The following is a 17,549-nucleotide window of genomic DNA, read 5'->3' on the forward strand; positions in this document are numbered from 1 at the left end:
CCACAGGATGTATGTGAATTATTAACTGTACCCACTTTCACTGACCTGGTTAGGTCATTTAAGCACTTCCTGCACTGCAACGAAGTCCTGGGCACTGTGCTCCTGCTATTGACCTCCTCAGCGACCTCCAGCTTGGTGGCAGAACTAGGTTTCTTCCTCCCTCCTGGTCCTCACTGCACCCGGCAGCACTTCAAGGGAAACATCCGTGAATCTGGGTGCTGGCCTTGCTCGATGTGAATCCGTTTTTGCATTGGCCCTTTAAATAGTGGGCTTCAGATCCCATCATGTGATTACGCCCGCTGCACAGCTTGGAGACGCAAAACCCGGAAGAAGAAATTTATTGCTTCAGTTAAGTCGCCGTCGCAAATTCCGGCCCGCTCACTTCACTCCTGGGTTTCACGTCCGAAAAACTTGCCACCCGCTCTCATCCAGGCCAATGACTCAGTAAGAGGAAGGGAGCATATCAAGCCTGTGTCATTTAATCATTATTAAAGCCACTGTTTGATGGAATTGGATAGAATCAGGAAATATACCAGTAGAAACCCCGGAATCCCATGAAATAAAAATTTGACTTATTTAAGTCACCGGGCACCAATGATCCTCGCCAGCTCTTGGTGCCCAAAAGGTCTGATGAATCCCTGCTCGCCCTGTAACTGGGCTGACACAGCTGCTAAAATATGACGACCGCACTTCCTGCTGCTTCAACAAATTGGTGCGAAAGACACCCATAGTAATGAACACAAATGATAAGGATGTACAAGTGTTGTTGACAGTAACTGCACGAGCTGCGAAACACACCCTGGGCTAGATGTATCTCCAATGATCAGATCAATCCTTACACTTTATGCTTTTGATTGGTTGGAAATGGGTCTTTCAAAAAAGACTTTTATTTCAAAAGTGCCTTTCCCATTCACATGATGTCCCAAAGTGCTTTTCAGCCAATGAAGTAGCTTTTAAGTGTAGTCACTGTTGTAATGTAGGAAACGTGGATGCCAACGTGCACACAGCAAGATCCCACAAACAGCAATGTGGTAATGACCAGATAATCTGCCTACCATGAAAGTCAATAAATACCACACTATCAGACTATAATGATCATATTTATTTACAAATAAGATAATTACACTGAAATAGAAAGGCACAATAAGAAACTAGTAATAGTCGACCTACACAACACACCAATTGTTTCGAACTAAGAGACAATCTGAATTCCTTGCAGTTTTGTCCCCCAGTTGCTTCTGACTTGAGTCTCTGATGGATGTTACGTGTGAGAATGACTACACAGATCTTAACTCTCTTTTGTGGTTGAGGCAGCACAAAACTCTGATGCTTGTCAATTAAATGTGGTTGCTTGGCTGAGCAAACAAGTTCTTCTGAAAGTTCAGGCACTAAGATACTAAACTTTCTGACACCTAAATGGGTACGGTGTGAACAACACTTCCCTGACCATCTGATAAAGAAAGAATTTGCATTTCTAAAGCGTCTTTCACAACCTCAGGATGTCTCAAAGCACAGCCAATGAAGTACATTAGAATTGTAGTCACAGTTGTAATGTAGGAAACACAGAAAGGAATTTGTGCCCAGCAAGGTCCCACAAACAGCAATGAGGTACATCATCGGATAATCTATTTTAATGATGTTATTTGAGGGACAAATATTGGCCAAGACAACAGGGAGATTCCCCTGCTCTTCTTTGAAATATTGCTGTGGGGTCTTTTACATCCACCTGAGAGGGCAGATGGGGCCTTGGTTTAACGTCTCATCCAAAAGACGACATCTCCGGCGGTGCAGCACTCTGTCATTACTGGCACTGGATTTGTTAGCCAATAGCTGGTCAATGGTGACCCCCAGGATGTTGATGGTGGGGGATTCAGCGATGGTAATGCCGTTGACTGTCAAGGGCAGGTTAGATTCTCTCTTGTTGGAAATGGTCATTGCCTGGCACTTGTCTGGCGCGAATGTTACTTGCCACTTATCAGCCCAAGCCTGGATGTTGTCCAGGTCTTGCTGCATGCGGGCACGGACTGCTTCATTTTCTGAGGGGTTGCGAATGGAACTGAACACTGTGCAATCATCAGCGAACATCCCCATTTCTGACCTTATGATGGAGGGAAGGTCATTGATGAAGCAGCTGAAGATGGTTGGGCCTAGGACACTATCCTGAGGAACTCCTGCAGCAATGTCCTGGGGCTGAGATGATTGGCCTCCAACAACCACTACCATCTTCCTTTGTGCTAGGTATGACTCCAGCCACTGGAGAGTTTTCCCCCGATTCCCATTGACTTCAATTTTACTAGGGCTCCTTGGTGCCACACTCGCTCAAATGCTGCCTTGATGTCAAGGGCAGTCACTCTCACCTCACCTCTGGAATTCAGCTCTTTTGTCCATGTTTGGACCAAGGCTGTAATGAGGTCTGGAGCCGAGTGGTCCTGGAGGAACCCAAACTGAGCATCAGTGAGCAGGTTATTGGTGAGTAAGTGCCGCTTGATAGCACTGTTGACGACACCTTCCATCACTTTGCTGATGATTGAGAGTGGACTGATCGGGCGATAATTGGCCAGATTGGATTTGTCCTGCTTTTTGTGGACAGGACATACCTGGGCAATTTTCCACATTGTCGGGTAAATGCCAGTGTTGTAGCTGTACTGGAACAGCTTGGCTAGAGGCGCGGCTAGTTCTGGAGCACAAATCTTCAGCACTACAGCCGGGATGTTGTCGGGGCCCATAGCCTTTGCTGTATCCAGTGACCTCAGCCGCTTCTTGATATCACGTGGAGTGAATTGAATCTGATTGGCGTGTGCCGTAGTTTAAATTCGAATACTCATTGTACCTCAGAGGACCAACCAATCGATCCACAGCTACAACCAAACTTCAGTATCATAGCTAATTTACTCATCAAATAACCCGACTGCATTCTTACAGAAAGCTTGGCTCCAGTCTCCACCTTGAATTTTAATAAACAAAGAGCCTCCATCTTGACTTGGGCCATTTCGAAAGCACATTTACCCTGTATATCTCTAACTAGATAAAAATGTAATACAGTTTTATTATATTTAATACAGCTGAGGTGTGATCTGATAGAGCCTTTAAGATTGTGAATCTTAAAATTAGAGCTCGGTCATGTAGGACTGAATCAGGAAGCACGTTTTCAGACAATGGGTAGTGGAAATCAGGAACTCTCTTCCCCAAAAGGCTATGGATACTGAGACAATTGAAATTTTCAAGACTGAGATCGACAGATTTTTGTTGGGGTAAGGGTATCAAGGGATATGAAGCAAAGGCGGGAAAATGGAGTTGAGGTACAGGTCAGCCATGATCTGATTGAATGGTGGAACAGGCTCGAGGGGCTGAATGGCCCACTCCTGTGTTCATATGATAGAAACGTTTAAAATTATGAAAGGATGGGACATGTTAGATAGAAGCAGACTGTTTCCAGTGTTTGAGGAGTCAAGGACAAGGGGCCGTTGATACAAGATTAAATGGGAGAGAATTAGACGAGAAGGCAGGAGAATCTTCTTTATGCAGAGAGTTGTGAGGCTGTGGAATTCACTTCCAGGGTTCGTGATTGAGGCAGAAACTATGGCAACTTTCAAGATTAGGTTGGATGTGTTGATGGGAGTGTTGGAACATGGTGGGTGAATGTGATTGCTGGGGTGGAGGGTAATCACCAACACGGACTGGTTGGGCTGAATGGCCTGTTTCCTTGTTGTATTTCTGTGTGGGATAATTCCAACTTCTTTGAAAAGTCCATTCTCATCACCGCAGCAAAGAGGATGATGATCTTCACTTGTTCATCGGTTAGGTCTCCGTCACACAACAGGTGAGAGGACAACAGTTGCATCAGTGTTCCGAGCCCTACATCAAAATGGGAAAGAAATTCTTATGATCATATTCAGTGAGTTAACTCCAGTCTAGAATGCAAACTTAGATCACAGGATTTGGTCTGAAGAGAGGACAATACAGAGAAACAAGATGGGAGCACTGGAACAATGAGAAACTGAGTGAGGGGCCGAGGCCTACAGCACAGTAGGTCAAAGTTCAGAAGTGTAGCAGGCTTAGAAGTCCCAATCACTGTCAATCCATTTAAATAAATGAGTCAACACCAACGTTAAAATATCACCAAATGGAAAATCTGGGGACAGTCCCCACCACTTACACCATCCACACTTATCAGGGGCAGCCACCAATATCGAGCAAATGATGCTAACCATTCGCCATCGCCACAGGCGTCAACTACAAAGGCGCGGCTTATAAGGTCTGAAGGGGGCCGACTATTTCAGGCAGTTCAATAAGAACTTATCCTGTACGTACCCATTTAAAAGGCCCTGCTGATTTCAGGCAAAGTCGGGTCTTCAAGCAGTTTCAATCAGCTGATCGTTAAAGTGCGATTCCCTCAGTGATGAGATCCTGGGTGAAACTGCTAACAATTAGGGGCAGCAGTTGCCAAGTGGGATTTCCTGGTTTTTTAATATGTTGCTTACTTCACTTTTTGCTTTTACCGTCCACCGCCTAAAGCGGGCAAGTCGCGGTAAATTCCAACGCACCCGCTATTAGGACTAGGGGGGGGTTTATTGATATTGTGGCCCTAATTTTGGGCTTGCAAAGCCTGAAGACAGAGGGAGGTCAGGAATTCCACAGTTTTGAAGTCGTGGGAAAGAATGAGTCTTAATTTCAAAACCACGAGAGAAGGAAAAGATTGTGAATGCCAAAAATCTGAAATATGAAGAGAAACTACTGAAAGAGGCCTTGGAGAGGGTGCAGAAGAGATTTACTAGAATGGTCCCAGGGATGAGGGACTTCAGTTATGTGGAGAGACTAGAGAAACTGTGATTGTTCTCCTTGGAGCAGAGAATTGTAAACAATTTTACAACACCAAGTTATAGTCCAGCAATTTTATTTTAAATTCACAAGCTTTCGGAGATTTTCTCCTTCCTCAGGTAAATGTTTACATTTACCTGAGGAAGGAGAAAATCTCCGAAAGCTTGTGAATTTAAAATAAAATTGCTGGACTATAACTTGGTGTTGTAAAATTGTTTACAATTGTCAACCCCAGTCCATCATCGGCATCTCCACATCTGGAGCAGAGAAGGTTAAGAGGAGATTTAATAGAGGTGTTCAAAAGTATGAGGGATTTTGAGAGAGTAAATAGGGAGAAACTGTTTTCAGAAAGGTCGGTAACCAGAGGGCACAGATTTAAGATAATTGGCCAAAGAACCAAAGGAGACAGGAGAATTTTTTTTTTACGGAGTGAGTTGTTACGATCTGGAATGTGTTGCTTGAAAGGGGGGTGGAAGCAGATTCAATAATAACGTTCAAAAGGGAACTGGATAAATATTTGAGCAGAAAAAATTTGCAGGGCTATGGGGAAAGAATAGGGGAGTGGGACGAATGGGATAGCTCTACCAAAGAGCCGGCACAGATTCGATGGGCCGAATGGCCTCCTTCTGTGCTTTATGATTCGATGATTCTAATGCAGTGTGCTGCATGGGAGGAAGTACATGTAAATTCCTGACTCACAGCGAGGGGGATGTAAGGAGATAGAGTGCGTAGGGCAGCAAATTTACAGTTCAGGAAGAACCAAACAGAAACGTTTGGAAAGTCACTGATCATTGTAACAGAGACAGAAAAAAAGACTGTGACAGAGAATGTAAAGCTTTGCTGCCTCTACAGATTCTACCACCAGCTTTAAAAATACATAAATATAAGATAGTCATCAATAAATTCAATAAGGAATTCAGGAGAAACTTCTTTACTCAGAAAGAGGTGAGAATGTGGAACTCACTACCACATGGAGTGGTTGAGGCAAATAGCATAGATGCATTTAAGAGGAAACTAGATAAGTACATGAGAGAGAAAGGAATAGAAGGTTATGCTGATAGGATTAGATGAAGAGGGGTGGGAGGAGGCTCGTGTGGAGCATAAACACCAGCACAGACCAGTTGGGCCGAATGGCCCGTTTCTATGCTTTAAATACATTTCTCAGCAACTCAAACTTCGAACAAAATGTTGAACAGACGCAGCCCAAAAAATACAATTCTTCACTTTCAGCAAATGTGGGGTCAGTCAGAACCTTCAGACAACAATGGGGAAAGTTTGCTGAGATGCGGAGTGTGGTCTTTTATTATCACAGGTCACCTTTCTGCCCCCCGGAGGGTTTATCAGTGAGGCTGCAGTTGGAGGTGGTGAGAAGGGAAGTAAAGGAGCCGCAGTGACCGGGTCACTGTAACCAAACTAATGGGTAACAGAAGTCAATGCTGATTGGTATGTGAAGCGAAGATGTAGGGCCAGTTGAGGAAAGCAGAGTCAGAATATAGAAGGACGTGCTTCGGCTTACTCCCCAAGAGCCACCACTGATGTGACAATTCTGCCACTAGCAGAATGCAGATGGATATAGGCCACGGTAGTGGTAATGTTACTGGACTAATAATCCAGAGCACGTGAGTTCAAATCCAGCATGGCAGCTTGAGAATTTGACTATTTTTGACTAGAGGAGCTGGGATTGTTCGCCTTAGAGCAGAGAACGTTAATGGGAGATTTAATAGAAGTGCTCAAAGTTACGAGGGGTTTTGATAGAGTAAGTGGGGAGAGACAGTTTCCACTGGCAGGAGGGTCGGTAACCAGAGGACACATTTAAGACAATTGGCAAAAGAACCAGGGGGGAGATGAGGAGTTTTTTTTTTACACAGCGAGTTGTTACGATCTGGAACGCACTGCTTGAAAGGGCGGTGGAAGCAGATTCAATAGTAACTTTCAAAAGGGAACTGGATAAATACTTGTGAAGGAAAAGTTTTCAGGGATTAGGGGAATGAGCAGGGGAGTAGGACTAATTGGACTGCTTTTACAAAGAGCCGGCTCAGGCACGATGGGCCGAATGACCTCCTTCTGTGCCGTACGATTCCATGATATCAGCCGAGTCCCACTTACCGACACGGCGGTCATTGTCAGAATGGTGGCTTTATCTTTCTGTGAAGCTGGCGTGTCCTTTGCCCTGCACGTCCTGCCATACCATTGCCGGTATTCGGCCCTCACCTTAAGGTGAGATACAACACAAAGTCAGTAATCTGGAGACTTGTAACCGAATGCGAACAATTAGAATTTCACGCTGAACCTGTGACCTTGTCATATTATTATTGTTCTGAGTTAACCTGCTCTGGGTATAAATTACATGGAATTTAAATACATTCATTACTCACAGGTGTCAGCCGTGGCTCGGTTGGTCGCACTCTCGCCTCTGAGTTAGAAGATTGTGGGTGCAAGCCCCACTCCAGGGACTTGTGCCCATAATCTCAGCTGACACTCTAGTGCAGTACTGAGGGAGTGCGGTACTGTCGGAGGTGCTGTCTTTTGGATGAGACATTAAACTGAGGCCCTGTCTGCCCTCTCAGATGGACATAAAAGATCTGATAGCTGCTATTTGAAGAAAAGCAGGGGGAGTTCTCCTGGTGCCCTGGACAATGTTTATCCCTCAACCAACATCACTAAAACAGATCTGGCCATTATTGCTGTTTGTGGGATCTTGCTGTGCACAAATTGGCTGCCGCATTTCCTACATTACAACAATGACTACACTTCAAATGTATTTCATTGGCTGTGAAGTGGTTTGGGACATCCTGAGGTCGTGAAAGACGCTATATAAATGCAAGTCTTTCCTTATTTATCGCGGGTTAAAACTCTGACTGATATTTCCTGCGGTGAATTACACTTTCTCTGCTTATTGCAGATCTCCTCTGTGAGATGCCCATTTTATAACTGAATGCTTTACAAAAGGTTGGAGATGTCTGTATGATATAAGAATAAAACTCGGTGTCACACTCAATACCGCCTGTGACTTGTTGAAAGAATGTTTATTGCAGAAGGTCCCAGATTCGAACTCTGGTCTGCTGATCACAGACGGAGCACAAATTGGGGTTTCACTGTTGGCCTCAGTGTCCTAGGGTTAGAAAGGGAGGGGAAGCAATCGGCCAGGGCTCCCGCTCCTGATCACTATTCAATTGTAAACAATTTTACAACACCAAGTTATAGTCCAGCAATTTTATTTTAAATTCACAATTTAAAATAAAATTGCTGGACTATAACTTGGTGTTGTAAAATTGTTTACAATTGTCAAAATTGTTTACAATTGTCAACCCCAGTCCATCACCGGCATCTCCACATGATCACTATTCAGTGATGCCAGCCTGAAGGACAGAGTTAGTCGCTGTTGCTCCAATACTGTGCCTACATTCGCTGTCTAGACTCGCACCTGAAGAGTGACCACTCAGACAAAGTCCATGAGAGCATTCATGGAACCAAACCTCAGTAATCACTGGCTCTGTCAGGAGAAGGAGGGAGAGGAAAAACGGAGAAAGGACGTCGATTCCACAACATGATACCTGTCCCATTAGCTTAAAACAGTCACTTTGTGATCAAACGAGACAATATTCCCTACCTTGGGATTTAACACACACAGGATGATGAAGATGAAGGTGCCCTGGAAACTGTTGACGATGGTGAATAAATAGGCCATCGCCACGGTTTCCTCCTGAAAGTGGAACAACCCGAGAATCCAGGTACAGCCCAGGATAAACACCTGCGCAATGGCTTTAAACGTCAGCATCCTGCAACGAGGAGAGACCGGTGAGATACCGCACTGTGGGTAGCAAGGGCACAAGGAGGACTTCAATGTCCATCACCAAGAGTGGCTCGGTAGTGCCACCATTGTCTGAGCCGGCCGAGGCGTGAAGACTGGGCTTGCGACAGGTGGTGAGAGCCAACATGAGGGAATAACTTACTTGACCTCGTCCTCACCAATCTACCTGTCGCAGATGTGTCTGTCCATGACAGCATTGTAGGAGTGACCACCGCACAGTCCTTGTGGAGACCAAGTCCCGTCTTCACACTGAGGACACCCTCCATCGTGTCATGTGGCGCTACTACCGTGCTAAGTGGGATAGAATAAGAACAGATCTAGCAGTTCTAAACTGGGCATCCATGAGGCGCTGTGGGCCATTAGCAACAGCAGAATTCTATACCAGCACAATCTATAACCTCATGGCCCGGCATATCCCTCACTCTTCCATCACCATCAAGCCAGAGAGCATGCCAGGAGCAGCACCAATCTGGTGAAGCTACATCACAGGACTACGTGCATACTAAACAGCGGAAGCAGCATGCTATAGACAGAGCTGAGCGATCCCACAACCAATGGATCAGATCAAAGCTCTGCGGTCCTGCCACATCCAGTCACGAATGGTGGTGGACAATTAAACAACTAACGGGAGGGGGAGGCTCCATGAACATCCCGATCCTCAACCAAGGTGGAGCCCAGCACGTGAGTGCAAAAGACAAGGCTGCAGTGTTCGGGACAATCTTCAGCCAGCTGTGCTGAGTGGATGATCCTTCTCGGCTCCTCCTGAGGTCCCCACCATCACAGATTCCAGTCTTCAGCCAATTTGATTCACTCCACATGATATCAAGAAACTGCTGAGTGCATGGGACTCAGCAAAGGCTGCGGGTCCCAACAGCATTCAATTGTACTGCGAAATATCTGTGCTCCAGAACTAGCCGCACCCAAACTAAGTTGTTCCAGTACAGTTACAACACTGGTATCTACCCAACAATGTGAAAAATTGCCCAGGTATGTCCTGTCCACAAAAAAAAGAACAAATCCAAACCGGCCAATTACTGCCCCATCTCAATCATCAGCAAAGTGATGGAAGGTGTTGTCGACAGTGCTATCAAGCAGCACTTACTCACAAATAACCTGCTCACTGATGCTCAGTTTGGGTTCCGCCAGGACCTCTCAGCTCCAGACCTTATTACAGTCTTGGTCCAAACATGGACACAAGAGCTGAATTCCAGAAGTGAGGTGAGAGTGACTGCCCTTGACATCAAGCCATCATTTGACCGAGTGTGGCACCAAGGAGCCCTAATAAAACTGGTCAATGGGAAGGAGGGGGAAAACTCTCCAATGCCTGCAGTTATACCTGGTATAAAGGAAGATGGTTGTGGTTGTTGGAGGCCAATCATCTCAGTCCCAGGTCAACCCTGCAGGAGTTCCTCAGGGCAGCATTCTTGGCCCAACAATCTTCAGCTGCTTCATCAATGACCTTCCCTCCATCATTAGGTCAGAAATGGGGCTATTCACTGATGATTGCACAGTGTTCAGCTCCATTCGCAATTCCTCAGATAATGAAGACGTCCATGCCCACATGCAGCAAGACCTGGACAACATCCAGGCTTGGGCTGTTAAGGGCAAGTAACATTCACGTTACACAAGTGCCAGGTGATGACCATCTCCAACAAGATAGAACCTAACCACTGGAGCAATGTGGTGTGTCTTGTCCGAAGTTGCTGAAAGATGGTACCTCTGACAGTGCTGCACTCCCTCAGAACTGTACTTAACTGTCGGTCTAGGTTATGGGGTCAAGGGTTAAAGCTGGAACCCATGACCATCTGACTCAGAGCCAAGAGTGCTACCACTGAGCGTTGGCACCAGGGCAAGTTAGACCTTGGCCTTTGGCCTTTGGCCCTTTGGACTCTGGCTTTTCACTTTTGGACACTGACCTTTCACCTTTGTGACGATTTCAAGTTGAGCCCAAGGCAATGAAGGAAAGTCTTCAGGCTGTAAGAATCTGCCATGAAATGAGCTATGGGAATTTCTGCAGTTCCCAGTGGATGTGTGACCACCACATGATGCCCCTAATTGGCACCTAACTGACAAACTCACTAACAGCACTGTGACTGTAATCGTTATGATTTCTGATCTGCACATTGACTTTACTGATCAGAGTTTAAATTAGTAGTCAAATTTTTAATCTTCCCTTTAAATAACGCTCACCATTTTGATGTAGCTATGTAAACCTTATAGAAGCATACCGCATAGAAGGAGGCCATTCAGCCCATCATGCCTGTGCCGGCTCTTTGAAAGAGCTATCCAATTAGTCCCACTCCCCTGGCTCTTTCCCCATATTTTCCTTTTATGAATCTTTCGATTAAACTTCAAGATATTTATCTGTTCCAAAAGTTTCTGTAAAGTCCTGGATGTGGTAACACTCACCTCGTGCCCTGAAGTTTAGAAACTTGAGTGTCACGTTTGGAAATTTCTTTTTTCAATATCCAGAGGATTGTGAAGAACAGAACGGAGTTGATCTGTTGGAAGATTTGAAGTCATGTGTTGACTGAACATCAACAGATTCTGGAGGATTATATCTGGAATCAGCCTGTTTTTAGCTTTTAAATCCATGATTCGTCAGGTGATGCTCACATCACAAAATGGTGGACTTTCAAACTGTCACCAATATTTTCTTTCTTTTTCTGATATTTTTTCCTTTTTTCTTCTCTGAAGGGACTGGTTTGTGATACAAAGGGAGGGAGCATCTGTGGGGGAGAGACAAATGATGTGGGGTAGAGGCTACAGAGGAGAGAGGCTATGGGGGACAGAGAGGCTACAGGGGGCAGAGAGGCTACAAGGGGAGAAAGACGGGGGGGGAGAGAGGCCAGGGGGAGAGAGGCGAGTGGGGAGAGAGACTAGGGGGGAGAGAAGCTATGGGGAGAGAGGCTAGGGGGGAGAGAAGCTAGGGGGAGAAGAGGCTATGGGGAGAGAGGCTGGGGGAGAGAGGCAATCGGGGGGAGAGAGGCAATTGGGGGGAGAGAGGCAATCGGGGGGAGAGAGGCAATCGGGGAGAGAGCAGGTGGAGGAGAGAGCCTATGGGGGAGAGAGGCTATGGGAGAGAGAGGCTACAGGGGACAGAGAGGCTAAAAGGGGAGAGAGACTAGGGGGAGAGAGACTGGGGGGAGAGAGGCTGGGGGAGAGAGGCTATGGGGAGAGAGTCTGGGGGGAGAGAGGCTAGGGGGAAAAGAGGCTATGGGGAGAGAGTCTGGGGGGAGAGAGACTGGGGGGAGAGAGGCTGGGGGAGAGAGGCTATGGGGAGAGAGTCTGGGGGGAGAGAGGCTAGGGGGAAAAGAGGCTATGGGGAGAGAGACTGGGGGGAGAGAGACTGGGGGGAGAGAGGCTGGGGGAGAGAGGCTATTGGGGAGCGATAGGCTGTGGGTGGGAGAGAGGCTGTTGTCGGGGGGGTGGTGAGAGAGGCTGTGGGGGGTGAGAAGCTATGGGGGAGAGAGAGACTGTGGAGTACATGTGAGGGGAACTCTCTAATTTCTGTACATGGGGGTGGAGTTGAGTACATAAACAGAGCAGGAGTTTTCTTTGCTCATGTTTAAAACATAATCATTAAATACAATCGATCTCAAATAAAACAACAGACTCTCGATATAATATAAAAATTACCCCAATTATCACATAGACAGGCCCCAGGAAGCTCCAGACGAATCCTCTGCATTTGGAGATCCAGCAGCTGGAAGTTAATTGAAGAAAGTAAATCGGCCGGGAACAATGAGTCACACAAGAGTGCACGACCCGCGATTTGATTGGATTATAATATGTTCCTTGCGTTTGCAGGTAATAGACTGACATTTCGGAGGCCTTCACCCCTCAAATGCAGAAATTAACAAGCCAAGGGGTTAGAATTCTATCCCCACGAGGCGGTTTCACGGGAATGCCCCAAAGGCAGAGGAGGAGGGAAACCAGGGGCAGAGTCCTTGGGTCCAGAGTGGGTTTTTGAACACGCTGCCCCTGGTTATTCACAGGCCCTGTTCTGTGGTGCGTGAAGCTCACGTTTTTCTACCGCGCGAATGGAAGACACTAACAAGGGTTTTGGTTCTCATCTGTGTCAGTCAGTATCACTCTCGCCTCTGAGTCAGAAGGTCGTGGGTTCAAGTCCCCCTCCAGAGACTTGAGCACAAAATCCAGGCTGACACTTCAGCACAGTGCTGAGGGACATTCTGAGGTTGTAATCGCTGCTATATAAATGCAAGTCTGTTTTTCTCTCTCTCTCTTTCTCAATTTCTTTCTCTCTTTGTTTATCTCTTTCTTTATTCCTTTCTAATCCAGCTTTCTTTCTTCCTCTCTCTTTCTTTCTATCTCTCTTTGTTGATTTCTTTCTTTATTCCTTTCGGACAAAGAACAAGCTTTCTCTCTTCTTTCCCCTCTCTCTCCCGCTCTTTCTTTCTTTCATTCTTTCTATCGTTCTCTCTTTCTTTCTCTCTTTGTTTATCTCTTTCTTTATTCCTTTCTGAGCCAGCTTTCTTTCTTTCTCTCTTCCTTTCTCTCTCTCCCTTTTTTTCTCACTCTCTCGCTCTTTCTTTCTCTCTTTCTTTCTTTCTCTCTTTCTCTATTCCTTTCTGACAAAGAACAGGTTGCAAGGCCGCGAGAGGGCTTGACATGATTGAGCATTAGTCATGGAACAGGCAACACTTTGCAGCGAGCAATCTTTGGGCCGTCTATGGGACGTGGGACATGTTGGGTGTTGCTTCCTCACCAGGTTCCATTAAATGTCCTGTCTTCTTCTCCATTTGTTCCCAGCTCTTGCAGGTAGTGTACACAGCGTTGACCCTGCTTACCAGCTGCTGCCCTAACATCCTCTGGGGAGAGTGCCCTTTAGTGTCAAATTGGACAATCCTCGTCACATCCACCTCATGGACCTGCCTGTCCATCCAGCCAGTCCTCAAACAAGAGGTCACGTGCTCCACCCCTCCTTCACTTGCCCACAGAATCTGTTTTGTCGCTCTACTCTGGGTTTCCTTTCTCTTCATTTATGCCTGACACCTCTACCCCCTCCCCCCAAACCTTGTCGGAGGCTGACAAACATCGGAAATTCATTTGATAAAGGGTGAATATTATAAATGTGAGTTATTATGATCTGGAATGCACTGCCTGAAAAGGTGGTGAAAACAGATTCAATAGTAACTTTCAAAAGGGAATTGGATACTTGAATAAGAAAAATATGCAAGGCTATGGAGAAAGAGCAGGGGAGTGGGACTAATTGGATAACTCTTTCAAAGAGCTGGCACAGGCACGATAGGCCGAATGGCCTCCTTCTGTGCTCTATGATTCTATGAAATACATATTTCTCCCCCTGTGTAGGCACTCAGTAGCTATATTGGTAAGTGCACCGCCTGATGTGGACCTGAGCCACAGAGTTCAGGGAGGTCCCTGATACGTGCTGATCTGGCTGGGAGAGGAACTACAATTGCTGGGTTAGGGAAGGGGGAAATCAGCCAGGATCCCATTCCTGATTGCTGACCAGGAAGAGTGGGGAGATTGGCGAGGGGAGGAGAGGATGGAGGAGAAAAGGAAAGGAAAGAAGAGAGGAGAGTAGATGAGGGGAGATGAAAGGGAGGAAGCGGACAGGAGAGAGGAGAGAAGGGAAGTGGAGGAGAGAGGAAAGGTGAGGAGGGAGGAGAGGTGAGAAGAGAGGAGAGATGAAAAGGGGGCAGATGAGAGAAAGAGAAAGGAGAGGAAGTAAGGGGAGGAGACAAGGGGCGGGGAGAGAAGGTAAGGGGAGGGGAGAGAAAGGGTGAGGGACAAGGAGAGGAGAAAATGAGAGGATAGTTGAGAGGAACATGAACTGTATAATTATTGAGAAAAGCAGGAAAGGTTACAATTTAGAGAAAGAAGTTTGGATTCCACCGGTGGGAGAAATGACTTGAGTTTAACTGCAAGGCCACAATTTACATTGTACGGTTGGAAAAACATGACACGTGACTTACTGCCTGGGTGACCCATAGCCATCGGGATACACTGCAGCAGAAATGACCACGATTACTGCAGGGGTGCCGTAGCCACAGAGGGACATGTACTTCTCAATTTTCCCTGAATGGGAAGCCCTCAATTTCCTGATGTTTCTGACCATGAGATATAGCTGGACTCCTTCCAGAAACATCCAAACAAACGCTGCCAGGAACAAGTAGTGTAAAAATCCTGCTACAATCCCACACACAACCTGAAACAATAAGAAACACCATGAGAGCCCTTCGCAGCTTCAAATACATGGAAAATACAAAATGTACAAATATTCACCCAGTTAGTGAAACAGTGATTTATTGACCCAAGGATTTCAGCAGTGCGACACAATAATTGGCCAAACCTTCAGCACATTTGAGCATATCTGTAACTGAGGAGCAATGGTTCCCTCAACAGACTGAAAACCGCAGTCAGTGTTTTACTCCAGACTAATGCTCCCTGGTGGCTCAGCTGGTTTTTCCAGTCAACAGCTTAGCAGGAGCGATTATCAAACAAAATTTGACACTGAGCCACATAAGGAGATATTAGGACAGGCGACCAAGAGGTTGGTCAAAGAGGTAGGTTATAAGGAGCGTCTTAAAGGAGGAGAGACGGGGAGAGGCGGAGAGGTCTAGGGAGGGAATTCCAGAGCTTAGGGCCTAGACAGCTGGAGGCCTATAGTGGGGTGAAGGAAGTCGGGCATTGCACAAGAGACAAGTGTTGATCCACACCGTTCCAGACACACTTCCACTCAAACGTGCTCACAAACATACACACAGACACGCACATAGATGCACATGACAGACATTGACATATATAGGTATACACACACACAGACAAATATACTTAGACATGCACACAAAATATCGTGTGCTGCTGACTGTGGAGGGGTTTCTCACCCGGTTTCCGTTTCTGTCGATCCCTGTTATGAAGAGCAACTCTGCCAGGAAGAGACTCGCGCACAGATGGACGTGGGTGGCATTTATGGCATTTTTAAAACTGGAGCGGAAGGCAAATGTCACAATGGTGATTCCGAGACACACCAGCGATACGGGAATCCCAACAGATGTAATTATTGTCAAAGCAAGGGGATCACCCTGCAGAAAGAAAAAGCTTGCATTTATATAGTGTCTTTCATAAAAGCCCAAAGCACTCCATAGCGAATGAGATACTGCTGGAGAGTAGGCACTGTTGTAATGTAGGAAACGCAGCAGCCAATTTGGGCACAGCAAGATCCCACAAACACCAATGAGGTAAACGATCAGATAATCTGTTTTTTTTTGGTGTTGGTTGAGGGGTAAATGTTGGCCCAGGACACCTCTCCTGCTCTTCTTCAAATAGTGGCATCGTGTACGAAACTGTATAATATAATAAGTTAACAGCCTGACATAGGTAAAGCACATCATAGGTTAGTTAGTATGGGGAGCTGCAGTGAGTGTAGAGAGAGAGAGAGAGACTGGCTGAATTCTGATGTATATACAGAACAGGCTGCTTGAGCAAGAGTAGACATGAAAGCAGAATTAAACGCAATGGGCATAAATGTAACTAACCATAGTACTCGATGAATGTAATTAGAGATAATAGAATGCTTAACTTAGATGGAACTTATATCACATAACTAAGATAGAGTAAGGGCCAATGTACAATTGACAGACAGACCCAGACCTGAAGGGCAAGTTTTGAAAAGTGTTCAGCAAAATAATGTAAAGGAAACATGGTTCAGAGGCCTGGAGATAAGGAAACTGGACAGAATCAGTGTAGGTCAGTGTTAAACAAAGGAGTAACACATGGGACCATATCCCGTGACCAAAGTAGGTATGGTAATAGTAACAGTATAAATGTGGAATGCAACATACCCTCGGTGAGATTCAAGATTGCAAACTGACTGGTAAGATGTAAACTCGAACAATCCCTGATGGGTATCCTACTTGTGAGTATATAGAGGTATTGCTTGCATGTACTACTCAGTGTGCTGCCTTTAACTAATAAACATCTGTCAGATATATTACTAACTCACAAGTTCTCAAATCTGTTAATTAAGGATAAGAAGAAGGGACACAGGAGCTAGAGTATAAGTCCTGATCTGATATAAAATCAAACACATAGGACCTTTTATGTCCACCTGAGATAGCATACAGAGCCTTGTCTCATCCAACAGTGCAGCAGTCTCAGTACTGCACTAAAGTATCAGCCTAGATTATGTGCTCAAGTCTCTGGACTGGGGCTTGAACCCACAACCAATGAGTCAAGCCTGATACCTTTTTTTTCTTTCCTCTATGTGTTAAGCAGTGGAAAAATATAAGTGGGTTCTTTATGAACTGGTTTACAATTTTGTTCCTTTTTAAAATTTGTTCTTGGGACATGGGAAATGTTGGTAAGGTTGCATTTATTGACCATCCCTAGTTGTCCTGATAAGGTAATGGTGGGCCTTCTCCTTGAACCTGTGGTGATGCTGCTCCCTCAATGGTGTCAGGTTGGAAATTCTATGATATTGACCCGGTGACAGATGTCCAAGTCAGGGTGGTTTGACTCAGAGGGCACCTTGAAGGTGATGGTTTTCTGTGACACTGCTGCTCTTGTCCTTCTTGGTGGTACAGGTTCTGGGGAGGTAGGTGCTGCAAAGTAATCATGGTGAGTTGCTGCAGTGCATTTTGTAGATAATATATAACCAGCCACACAGTGTGACAACCGTGGAAGGGGTGGACACTGAATTGGATTGCATTTGCACCGAACAAGTGAACTACGTTGTCCTGGATGGTGTCAAGCTTTCTTTGAGTGTTGCTGCAGCTGCAACCATTCAAGTGAGTTTTAAGTACCAAAATGATACCTGGGGCTAGATTATGAGGACAGGTTGCATAGACTTGGCTTGTATTGCCTTGAGTATAGAAGATTATGGGCTGATCTAATTGTGGTGTTTAAGTTGAATGAAGGAGTTGATAGGGTGGAT

At 45.8% G+C, this 17,549-nt stretch overlaps 1 protein-coding gene across 1 annotated transcript in view; it reads right to left on the reverse strand.

Annotated features, from left to right (window-relative positions):
• Positions 1-1,084: 1,084 nt before the first annotated feature.
• Positions 1,085-17,549, reverse strand: part of LOC137304247 (adhesion G protein-coupled receptor E2-like) — a 46,858-nt gene continuing 30,393 nt past the window's right edge. The window contains exons 13-17 of the mRNA XM_067972801.1: positions 15,502-15,699; positions 14,590-14,822; positions 12,269-12,335; positions 11,039-11,130; positions 1,085-3,855 (exon numbers count right to left, since the gene is read on the reverse strand). Of these exons, the coding sequence (XP_067828902.1) occupies positions 3,810-3,855; positions 11,039-11,130; positions 12,269-12,335; positions 14,590-14,822; positions 15,502-15,699 (636 nt within the window). The 3' untranslated portion in view covers positions 1,085-3,809. The remainder of the gene's footprint in view (positions 3,856-11,038; positions 11,131-12,268; positions 12,336-14,589; positions 14,823-15,501; positions 15,700-17,549) is intronic.

This window comes from Heptranchias perlo, chromosome 37, assembly GCF_035084215.1.
Source record: "Heptranchias perlo isolate sHepPer1 chromosome 37, sHepPer1.hap1, whole genome shotgun sequence".
Taxonomy (NCBI): domain Eukaryota; kingdom Metazoa; phylum Chordata; class Chondrichthyes; order Hexanchiformes; family Hexanchidae; genus Heptranchias; species Heptranchias perlo.